Source organism: Cherax quadricarinatus, chromosome 19, assembly GCF_038502225.1.
Source record: "Cherax quadricarinatus isolate ZL_2023a chromosome 19, ASM3850222v1, whole genome shotgun sequence".
NCBI classification, from domain to species: domain Eukaryota; kingdom Metazoa; phylum Arthropoda; class Malacostraca; order Decapoda; family Parastacidae; genus Cherax; species Cherax quadricarinatus.
In genome coordinates, this window is record NC_091310.1 from 28,092,356 (window position 1) to 28,105,439 (window position 13,084).

Genomic DNA, 13,084 nt, shown 5'->3' on the forward strand with positions numbered 1-13,084 from the left:
GTGATTTGAAACCAGCTAATATTTCATTTAACTTCCACTAAGTTCATCACAATCAGTTGAAGCTTGAAAAAAAAAAAAATGGAACAAGCAGAATATGCTTTGTTAAAGGGGGGGGGGGGGGGGTTCGTGCGGCCTGGTAAATTCCCCTATCCCATCTAGCCACTGTTATTTACTCAAGCTGCTTGTATTGTCCTTGACTCTCCAGTGTTTATCTAAGCCTGCTTGCTCACCTGCGCCACAATCTGTGGCTGAGATTAGTGTATAAAGTAGTGAATGATTGATTATTTTTAACCATAATTATTATTATTATTATTATTATAATTATTATTATTATTATAATTATTATTATTATTATTATTTATTACTTTAGTTTCTATTATAATGACCTCATAAACGCCAGGTAACAATCGTAACGAGAAAATCCAGTATGTGCATAGGCAGGTTGTAATGACTCACGAAATCGTAATGACACGATTGCAAACAAACCATACCCCGGCCGGGATTGAACCCGCGGTCAGAGAGTCTCAAAACTCCAGCCCGTCGCGTTAGCCACTAGACCAGCTAGCCACAATAAGATTCGTCCTATGGTGTAGAAATATACCTAGTTGGACGAATCTTATTGTGGCTAGCTGATCTAGTGGCTAACGCGACGGGCTGGAGTTTTGAGACTCTCTGACCGCGGGTTCAATCCCGGCCGGGGTATGGCAGGTTGTAATCTCCGGCACACTGAAAGTACGTAAGTTGCTCTATGTGTCATCAAGGTATGTGTATCGTAAGATGTGTATCCTTCAGTGAATATTCAAAGGACAGTGTGTATCTCTCAGTGTCTGTTCACTGAGATGTGTTTATATTTCAAAAGGGTTTATGCTTTTCATTGCATGCATGAAGTGAAGTGTGTATCTTTCTATGTTTACACATAGAGCCATTTATCTCTCAGTGTATACACTGAGATTTTACTAGTTTCTGGGTGAAAGTATATACATGTGTTTATATGTTTATGTGAACTGGAGCTTTAAATGGCCCAAGTGAGGTCGACAGGTATTGAACCTTACAAACTATGCTCTGTTTCATGTGACATTTAATGTCTTTTTATTGTTTATGTCAGGCGTACATCTGCTTTGTGATACAACATGACATGTCTCGTCCTCTCCTCCCATTCTCGTTACTGAACATTTTAATCTTTCGTAAAACCTGGCCAATAGTATGTCTTTGATGTTTCTTGCAGAATTTCTCCGTTTATACTCTTCTCATTACAGTTTTTTTTTACTTCGTCTGCGAGTAATGATAACAATGACTTTATTCCTCCCTGTAAATCATTTATGTACTGTATTTCACAAAGAGGATGGAAGAGGAACCTTGGGTGACTCCACCGAGAATCTTCACATCACCATGACTCTAAATTGTGGTCCGGGTACTCCCTTATCCAGTGTAATTCCCTCCCAGTTACTCCTTTCTTTGCTAGTTTCTGTAACAGTCTTTTGTGCGGAACTGTAAAACTCTTTATTATAGGTTTATACTTTATATGAAGCGATTATCAAGAAGCATAGTTGGTCATTACCACAAACAAAAACGTTCTATTTAAACAAGGTCATTAAATTTATATCTAAGGTACATACAAAAAACTAAGAATATTTCAAAACCTAGTCAATCATTTACACCAACACCAACTTATATACTCATGCATAAAATATATCATTGGGTGAGCAGTCGAATAGATGTAATGAAGCTGTTCAGTCGATTCCTCATTCTGACAATTAACAGGGATTCAGAGACCATGAGGTGCAATCTCTTAGATGATGTTCCATGGAAAGGCCAGTACGGAACAATCTACCCATATGCTCTGAGATGCCGCGTGTACAGTAACGTGAGGCAGCTGGTAACACTTGAACAAACAGACAGCTCCAACTCAGGTGACAAGGCAAAGGCTCCACATTCTTGAGAAATGTTCCAATATTATTCTGGCTTTTAGTCAGGCAATAAAAGTTTCACTGATCCTCTGATTGAGACTCAATATGTGCCTATGACCGGCTGATGATTGTACTAACCACTCAGGGCACGACTGGTCCTGTGCTGAAGCTAGGCAAGTAACAGAGGACGGTGGCATCTGCTGTTTATTAAACAGAAGTGGTGTAGCCAATGGCTACAACGAAGAAATGTGGTTCCAGTGGAAACATCCAAGACTTAGAGCCTCGTCAAGAGCGTTATCGATGTCTGTCCTACAGACAGCAGTCGAGATTGAAGTGGATTGCATCTTTCTTTATTATTGTTAGAGAGATAAAGAAAAAGAAATGTTCTAAGGAATAGATTTATTAGCATAAATTACCATACTTAGTTACTAACATTATTAAACTGCAGTACAAGAAGAAAAACAAACTTAAACCTGGTCATAATGGAAGTGAATGACATACATCTGTGAATGTTGAGAATGATAAATATTACATAGAAAAACTGACTACTCAGCTTAAGATCCCAGCAGAGCGGACATAGAGGCCGCTTCACTGCCCCAGCAGAGCGGACATAGAGGCCACTTCACTGCGCCCTGGCAGACCACACACAGGAGTTACAAAGAAGTCGTGTTAGAAAGTTGTTACACTCCTTCCTGGCTAGATTAATAATAGCCGCCCCCGTAACCATAGCCACCAAACCCGCCGTACCCGCCGTACCCGCCGTACCCGCCATAGCCGCTGACGCCGTACTTCCCGTAGCCTCCATAGCCGCTGTAACCACCATAGCCTCCATAGCCGCCGTAGCCACCATAGCCGCCGTAGCCTCCATAGCCACCATAGCCTCCATAGCCACCATAGCCTCCATAACCACCATAGCCACCATAGCCACCGCCTTTCTTAAACTTTTTAAACTTAAAGATGGGTTCAGGCATAGCGTGGACAGCCATCATCCCAACACTGAGGATCAACAACACTGACGTCACCAATATTACCTGAGGAGAAACAAATATATAAATATTTAAGCTGATTTTCCTGTTATTGTGGCAGACCGTGTTGTTATACACATCCACAAGCATCCCACAACATTTTGCACATTATCTTTTGTCAGTAATGTCCTGCTAACTGGACGTTTTCTATTTACCATATAAGATATGTAAGTAATATGTTGCTACAGTATTCTCTGTGACAGGTAAATAATGTGAACAAAAGCTAAGTATGTTTCCTTGTAATATTTCATCAACTAGGATGGGTTATATGCATACATAATGTTAAAATCTGTCAGACTGACATATGAATTTCGCTGAGGATATGAGGATATCGTCATTGGTAGCTCAGTGACTTCGAAGGAGGGGATCGAAGCGCCCACATATCTCTTTATATGACATTATCAAATTTCACTATTTACATTAGTTCCTCTACAAGACAATGTGAGGAAGCCGGGATCACACACGTCAGATGTTGTATAACTTTTGGTCTCCGCCTTAGGCTACCTTGTTCTTATGTATCAGTGCCATCGTCTGTTGTCTCTCAGTTTATTTTCCTGCTTTACAGTGTTAAGGGTATATGCACAAAGTTCTCACTTTCAGATATATATCTTCCCTATCGGCCCTCTGAGTGGGTAGTAATATAGTTGAGACTAGCGTCAGGAGAAATTTGTCAGTATTCCCTCTCTGAGTCGGTGTCATGGGCTAGAAATGAATACCTGATTCCTTGATTTTTGTATATATAAATATTCTCGGGTACCTGATGAAGTCGAAAGAGTCATACACCTCTAGGGCAGTGAGAGATAAATCAGGTCTGATCAAAGGAAAGGAAAGGCAGTTTTAATTCATCCAGAGCCCTTCGGTATATTCAGGCCCCCCAATTGAAGGTCTGCTCTCTGAAGCACATGCTCAGCGTCACTAACTCACCAACTTCATGACGGCGGAGTGAGTATTGCTTGCTGCTGCTGCTGCTACAGGAGCGTGGAGCTGAGTATTGCTTGCTGCTGCTGCTGCTACAGAAGCGGGGAGCTGAGTATCGCTTGCTGCTGCTAAAAGGGCGAGGAGCTGGCACGGAAGATGATGACTGGTGCCTTGGCACTACCTTATATACCCCAGCGTGTGGTCCAGCCAACAGGGCACTCAGGGGTGGCGTCAACATGAAGGTCAACACATTCCCTCTACTCCGGAAATTAAAGCAGTCCATGTGTCTTACTCCCATACGAAGTATGTAGAAAAAAATCTGACTTAAGCAAACAGGATCCCGAGTTAGAGTTAGCTATTTTACAAGCTTATAAAAGGGCAAAGGTTACTGATATGTGCAGATCAAACCCTAATTTACATAGTCATTTCACTCTAATTAGAGTATTAAGAATTAAATGCCTGTAAAGTGTCTTTAATTTTTTTACGAAGGCTGAAATTTGATCCATTGCTCCATATTTTTTTTATTTGGCAAACTGATATATAAATATGTTTATTGAAGATGAAACCCGATCTGGAAATATGTACACACACACACACACACACACACACACACACACACACACACACACACACACCCACTCACACACACACACACACACACACACACACACACACACATATATATATATATATATATATATATATATATATACGTATATATATATATATATATATATATATATATATATATACATATACATATATATATATATATATATATATATATATATATATATATATATATATATATACATATATATATATATATATTATATATATATATGTCGTGGCCGAATAGGCAGAACTTGCGATCTTGGCTTAAATAGCAACGCTCATCTTGCCATATAGGACAAGTGAAAATTTGTGCATGCAATAATTTCGCCAAAATCATTCTGAACCTAACGAAAAAAATATATTTGATTGTGTCTGTTTAGTACTAAATTATTATAAACGTATTTAAAATATATTTTGTTGGGTTAGGCTAAAATAAATTGTTCTTGTTATAATAAGGTTAGGTAAGTTTTCTAAGTTCCTTTTGGTGCAAAATTATAAATTTTTACATCAACGTTAATGAAAAATATATATCTTTAAACGTATAAGAAAATTTTTTAGAAAGGACTTAATTTTAAATGAGTTCTTGCTAAATGGCCAGTTTTACATATTCGGCACGACATATGTATATGTATATATATATATATATATATATATATATATATATATATATATATATATATATATATATATATATATATACAACCACTGAGAAAGAATAGTGAAATTCTAAGCGCTTTCGTTACTTCTCACATTATCAAGGAACTATAAAAACAATACATCAAAGGAAGGCATATAAAGGGTCAAGACTGCATCTCACCATCACATCCCACAACAAAGAAACACCTGATGCGTGACGACACCAGATTCACAAGAAAGGAGGAACACTGCAGCAGGCCTGGTGGCTCATACTAGGCAGGTCATTCGCAGTCCATCCTACTAACAAAATATTTGCCCAACCCTAGTACTCTACCCAAGAATTAAGACTCATTATTTGTTCAATGTATTATTAAATTCTTCACAAATTTTATTAATTATAAATGAATCAAATTTATATAAACCAAAGGAAATATTTATATTATTTTCAAAATTTCTTTTCATGAAACATGATTCAATTATATTCCTGTCTGTAAGACCTAAGAGGGCTGAGCTTGCTACCATCTGCAGCTCATAAGCCTGCCATCCCCACGAGCCCCTTTGAGGCGGGGTAGATGGCAGACCAGAGGCCTAGCTTCTCCCTACGAGCCCCGTGAGGGCGGGGAATGTGGCTAGGCCTGGGGACAGTTGGTCCCAAAGATGAGGAGGTACTATACCTCCTCCCATGGGAGACTTAAGTCTCGAGACACTCCCAAGATAGGGAGCCAAGGCCGGGTCACCACTACTTGGAAAAGACCCGGGCCGGGAGAATACCGGCGAATAAAAAAAATATATATATATATATTCCTATCGACCATGGACTTGCTTGATACAACTTTCTCAACTTTTTGAAAATCAATTGGGTGGTTAAAATCTCTTACATGAATAAATAGAGCATTGGAATCTTGTCCAGTTCTAATGATATATTTATGTTAGTTCCAGACTTTTACCAGTTTGACCGTAATAAACTTTATCGCAAATTTTACAAGGAATCTTGTAGACACATCCGTCAACATTTTGGGGGGAATTCTTTATCAAAAGTTTTTTTTACTGTGTCAATATCTTTAAATGCAACTTTGATATTAAAAGTCTTAAGAAAAGAAGGCATATCAACATATATATATATAATATATATATATATATATATATATATATATATATATATATATATATATATATATATATATATATATAGTATATATATATATATATATATATATATATATATATATATATATATATAGTATATATATATATATATATATGTATATATATACATATAAATACATATATGTCGTGCCGAATATGTAAAACTGGTCAATTAGCAAGAACTCATTTAAAATTAAGTCCTTTCTAAAATTTTCTCTTCTACGTTTAAAAATATATTTTTTTCATTAATGTTGATGTAAAAATTTATAATTTTGCACCAAAAGGAACTTAGAAAACTTACCTAACCTTATTATAACAAGCGCAATTTATTTTAGCCTAACCCAACTAAATATATTTTAGATTTGTTTACAATAATTTAATACTAAACAAACACAGTGAAATATATATTTTTCGTTAGGTTCACAATGATTTTGGCGAAATTATTGCATACACAAATTTTCACTTGACCTATATGGCAAGATGAACGTTGCTATTTAAGCCAAGATGGCAAGTTCTGCTTATTCGGCACGACATATATATATATATATATATATATATATATATATATATATATATATATATATATATATATATATATATATATATATATATATATATATATATATATATATATATATATATATATATATATATATATATATATAGCATCACCGCCCACATGATATATATGGGATGCATAATACAGATATTAAACTAAACTATATATTGCACCGAAGTATTTTTTTCCTACCAAAAAGAAAAAAAAATGGTAGCAGATATGATAATTAAGTTTTCCTCATATGATAAATAAATTAACAGCCTTAACAGCTCATAGGTTGTTTATATATCCAAGGTTAACTTTTGTACCTCTAGTGGTCAGAAATAAATCTAATGGTTATTCCAGTTCATTCCACTTACGGAGCAACACATCCGGTGTGACTTTCTTCATGAATTCATTTCTTTAAACACGAAAGGTTTCAATGTTAGCTGCTGGTGTCTATGTGACTGATATCAGCTCTCTCTCTCTCTCTTCAACCTATTCCATCCCTTGCAAAATTGAATTTCTCCTGTTTTTCAACCATGCACAAGGCCTAGAGCTAGATTTTTCCATCCCCTAGTGCTGCGTCTTGGGGTCCTGACCGTCGTGCCAGCAGTGCCACAAATTATATTGGGATTTTTCCACATGTTTTGCAGTTCTACATAAATGTAAATTTCTGCATTACTCATAAATATGTAAACATATATTCATGTATCATTTAAATAAGGATTTAATATATATATATATATTTTTTATTTTTTTTTATTATCACACTGGCCGATTCCCACCAAGGCAGGGTGGCCCGAAAAAGAAAAACTTTCACCATCATTCGCTCCATCACTGTCTTGCCAGAAGGGTGCTTTACAGTACAGTTTTTAAACTGCAACATTAACACCCCTCCTTCAGAGTGCAGGCACTGTACTTCCCATCTCCAGGACTCAAGTCCGGCCTGCCGGTTTCCCTGAATCCCTTCATAAATGTTACTTTGCTCACACTCCAACAGCACGTCAAGTATTAAAAACCATTTGTCTCCATTCACTCCTATCAAACACGCTCACGCATGCCTGCTGGAAGTCCAAGCCCCTCGCACACAAAACCTCCTTTACCCCCTCCCTCCAACCCTTCCTAGGCCGACCCCTACCCCGCCTTCCTTCCACTACAGACTGATACACTCTTGAAGTCATTCTGTTTCGCTCCATTCTCTCTACATATATATTATATATATATATATATTATATACATATATATATATTATATATATATATATATATATTATATACATATATATATATTATATATATATATATATGTCGTGCCGAATATGTAAAACTGGTCAATTAGCAAGAACTCATCCAAAATTAAGTCCTTTCTAAAATTTTCTCTTATACGTTTAAAGATATATATTTTTCATTAATGTTAATGTAAAAAAAATTAATTTTGCACCAAAAGAATCTTAGAAAAATTACCTAACCTTATTATAGAAAGAACAATTTATTTTAGCCTAACCCAACTAAATATATTTTAGATTTATTTACAATAATTTAATACTAAACAAACACGGTGAAATATATTTTTTCCGTTAGGTTCAGAATGATTTTGGCGAAATTATTGCATACACAAATTTTCACTTGTCCTATATGGCAAGATGAGCGTTGCTATTTAAGCCAAGATGGGAAGTTCTGCCTATTCGGCACGACATATATATATATATATATATATATATATATATATATATATATATATATATATATATATATATATATATATATATATATATATATATATATATATATATATATTAAATCCTTATTTAATTGATACATGAATATATGTTAACATATTTATGAGTGCTGTGACCAACGAATGAAATTAGCCTAGAGTCTCCCACACCAACGTAAGTTCTCGCATCGACACCATGCCTAACCCTTCTAGGGCATGGTAGGTGCCAGAGCCCGAGCTTTCACCCCACAAGACTGTCATTCCCATTAGTCCCCTTGGGAGGGGATGGCAGACCAGAGATGCCTAGCTTGTGGCTAGGCCTGGGGACAGTTGGTCCCAAAGTTGATGAGGTGCTTGTGCCTCCTTCCATTGGAGACTTAGGTCTCAGACACTCCCTAAAGAGGGAGCCAAGGCCGGGCCACCACTTGGAAAAGGCCCGGGCCGGGAGAATACCTGCGAAACTTTAATAATAATAATAATAATAATAATAATAATAATAATAAAGTTCTCAGACCAAGAGTAATTACCTAGCTTGGCTGGGTGCTTGGTAGGATTGTGTGGTCCTTTGGGCTCAGACGTCATGTGATTCTCGCTCACCATAAGGCAGGGTCAAAACGACGTGGGTTCGAATCCTCGGCCAATCGCAGTATTGTTATTGATATATATATATATATATATATATATATATATATATATATATATATATATATATATATATATATATATATATATATATATATATGTGTGTGTGTGTGTGTCGTGCTGAATAGGTAAAATTTGCGATTTTGGCTTAAATAGCGACGTTCTTCCGAATAAGGGAAGCGAAAATTTGTATACGCAATAGTTTCGCAAAAATAATTCTGAACCTAACGACAAAAATATATTTCATTGTTTGTTAATTATTAAATTATTGTAAACTTATCGAAAACATATTTAGTTTGATTGAGCTAAATTTAATTGCGCTTATGATAATAAGGTTAGGTACGTTTTCTAAGGTCTTTTGGTACAAAATTATTAATTTTTACATTAACATAAATGAAAAAAATATATCTTTAATCGCATCGGACAAAATGTTTGAGAGAACTTAATTTTAAATGAATTCTTGCTAATTGACCAGTTTTACCTATTCGACGCGATATATATATATATATATATATATATATATATATATATATATATATATATATATATATATATATATATATATATATATATATATATATATATTTATGTATATTAATTGAGTGGTTAGGTGCCACAGGAAATGCTTATAAAACTGGTAAATCCTTTCTCTCAGTTCTCTGGTGTACGTCCTGTTTACTGTGTGACTGGCACCTTCACCCACCTGGGAAGACCCCAAGGCTCTTCCCTTTGCTCCAGATGACAACACGGCGCCCCGTGACCTGGTGGCTAAGTTTCTCGCTCTTCATGGCGAGGGTGTGGGTTGGATTCCCGGAGAGGGTAGAAACATTGAGGGTGTTTATTTACACCGTTTGTCTATGTTCACCCATCAGTAAAATGGGTACCTGGGTGTTAGTCAACTGGTGTGGGTCGCATCCTGGGTCAAAACTGACCTGATTTGCCCGAAATGTTTTGCACAACAAGCGGCCTTCTATATAGTAGTATGTCACTGATGTCAGCTAGGCCTGTATACCTTGTACATGTACTTGTTGAAATAAAGATATTATTATTATTATTATTATTATTATTATTATTATTATTATTATTTTTATTATTATAGGTGCTCCATTAGTCTGGGTAAGAGGTGTTCCTCTGGCCTGGGTGATAGGTGCTCCTACGGAGCATGTGGTGGTTGTTACTGAGTACCGTATGGTAGCTTTTCCTCTGGCGAGTTCGTTTTGTCTGTGTCACTATATTGTAAATTTGGTTTGGACTCGCGTAAATACACGACTCATCAAATTATCTGTACTTACGATGCGTAATCAATGTTACTTGAATTATTTAATGAGGGTTGCCAGGTTTGACCTTAAAAACGAGAGGATAGCTGCAGATCAGGAAAGTAATCCAAGGAGGAGTACAGTTCTGGCATATATACAGCAACTCTCTGTGACAGAAAAGGAAGGAAGACAAGACGATCAGGCATGCATCCTTGAAGACTCCTGAATCCCTTTGTTTAATCTCCTTACGAAATATTTGAACAAGGTCTGTAATTTGTGTTTGAGAAACGCCTTTCAGAAGATCTAGCAAAAAAGTCTCTGTACCATGGCCGAAACAATTAACAAATAACTCACAATACAGTTGCTAGAACAATTCACAACTAGCTCACTCTACCATGGCTAGAACAACTCAGAACTATCTCATAATATAGTTACTAGAACAATTCACAACTAGCTCACAATACCGTGGCTGGAGCAAGTCACAGCGAACTTACAACTAATTCACAGTACTGTGGCCGGAACAATTCATTACTAACCAACAAAAACAATTCAGAATTAACTTTCAGTACCGTAGCTGGAGCAGTTCACAACTAATCCACAATATTGCGACTGTAACACTTCACAATTCGGCCATAAATTCAGAATTAAAGTAGATGATCCTTCATTGATTGAAACGTGTTATAGTTTTCTTTCAGTTTGTGGGTCAGTTGTGGGTCAGTTGTGGGTCAGTTGTGGGTCAGTTGTGGGTCAGTTGTGGGTCAGTTGTGGGTCAGTTGTGGGTCAGTTGTGGGTCAGTTGTGGGTCAGTTGTGGGTCAGTTGTGGGTCAGTTGTGGGTCAGTTGTGGGTCAGTTGTGGGTCAGTTGTGGGTCAGTTGTGGGTCAGTTGCGGGTCAGTTGTGGGTCAGTTTGTGGGTCAGTTGTGGGTCAGTTGTGGGTCAGTTGTGGGTCAGTTGTGGGTCAGTTGCGGGTCAGTTGTGGGTCAGTTGTGGGTCAGTTGTGGGTCAGTTGCGGGTCAGTTGTGGGTCAGTTGTGGGTCAGTTGTGGGTCAGTTGCGGGTCAGTTGTGGGTCAGTTGTGGGTCAGTTGCGGGTCAGTTGTGGGTCAGTTGTGGGTCAGTTGTGGGTCAGTTGCGGGTCAGTTGTGGGTCAGTTGCGGGTCATTTGCGGGTCAGTTGCGGGTCAGTTGTGGGTCAGTTGCGGGTCAGTTGCGGGTCAGTTGTGGGTCAGTTGTGGGTCAGTTGCAGGTCAGTTGTGGGTCAGTTGTGGGTCAGTTGTGGGTCAGTTGCGGGTCAGTTGTGGGTCAGTTGCGGGTCAGTTGCGGGTCAGTTGCGGGTCAGTTGTGGGTCAGTTGCGGGTCAGAGACACTAGACGTCTTTGTCCTCAGCCTTGTCATACGAACGTTCTTTTGTCCTCAGCCTTGTCATACGAACGTTCTTTTGTCCTCAGCCTTGTCATACGAACGTTCTTTTGTCCTCAGCCTTGTCATACGAACGTTCTTTTGTCCTCAGCCTTGTCATACGAACGTTCTTTTGTCCTCAGCCTTGTCATACGAACGTTCTTTTGTCCTCAGCCTTGTCATACGAACGTTCTTTTGTCCTCAGCCTTGTCATACGAACGTTCTTTTTTCCTCAGCCTTGTTATACGAACGTTCTTTTGTCCTCAGCTTTGTTAAACGAACGTTCTTCTTTGTCCTGAGCCTTATCATACGAACGTTCTTCTTTGTCCTCAGCCTTGTCATACGAACGTCCTTTTGTCCTCAGCCTTGTCATACTATCATTCTTCTTTATCCTCAGCCTTGTCATACTATCATTCTTCTTTATCCTCAGGCTTGTCATACGATCATTCTTTTTTGCCCTGATCGTCATTAAATGTTCGTGTTTCTTGTCTGCTGTCCTTGTCAGTACCAAAAACACCAGATACAGTGGTAGGAATTGCTCATTCTGGTGTTTACCTGGAGTTTACCTGGAGAGAGTTCCGGGGGTCAACGCCCCCGCGGCCCGGTCTGTGACCAGGCCTCCTGGTGGATCAGAGCCTGATCAACCAGGCTGTTACTGCTGGCGTAGTCAAAGATTATTCACGAAATTTAAACTTTTTATTGCAGTTGTGTGTGGGATGGTAACAGTGGAGCCGCGAGCAAGAGAATTAGCTTAAATTAGCTTCTTGTATTTTAATTAGCCAATCACTTAGCTTATCAAGATAAATGAGGTGCTCATATATCTTTCGCACTGCCAGGGACTGCATCCTTCGACCTTGGGTAGTGTATGTGTACTCACCTATTTGTGGTTGCAGGGGTTGAGACATAGCTCCTGGCTCCGCATCTTCACTGATCGCTACTAGGTCCTCTCTCGCCCTGCTCCATGAGATTCATCATACTTCGTCTTAAAACTATGTATGGTTCCTGCCTCCACTACATCACTTGCCTGGCTATTCCACTTCCTGACAACTCTATGACTAAAGAAATACTTTCTAACATCTCTTTGACCCTTCTGAGTTTTCAAGTTCCAATTGTGGCCCCTTGTTTCTGTGTCCCATCTCTGGAACATCCTGTCTCTGTTCACCTTGTCAATTCCTCGCAGTATTTTGTATGTCGTTATTATATCCTCTCTAACCCTCCTGTCCTCTAGTGTCGTCAGACCGATTTCCCTTAACCTTTCTTAGTAGAACATTCCCCTTAGCTCTGGAGC

General features: G+C 38.0%; 1 protein-coding gene across 1 annotated transcript; it reads right to left on the reverse strand.

The window, feature by feature from the left end:
- Window positions 1-1,712: 1,712 nt before the first annotated feature.
- Window positions 1,713-3,991, reverse strand: LOC128688163 (keratin-associated protein 19-2-like). The gene is made up of 3 exons (XM_070086837.1): window positions 3,950-3,991; window positions 3,857-3,907; window positions 1,713-2,938 (listed from the first exon to the last, which is right to left on the reverse strand). Exons 2-3 carry the CDS (start codon window positions 3,863-3,865, stop codon window positions 2,609-2,611), a joined length of 339 nt encoding a protein of 112 aa, XP_069942938.1. The 5' UTR covers window positions 3,866-3,907; window positions 3,950-3,991; the 3' UTR covers window positions 1,713-2,608.
- Between the last annotated feature and the right edge of the window lie 9,093 nt (window positions 3,992-13,084).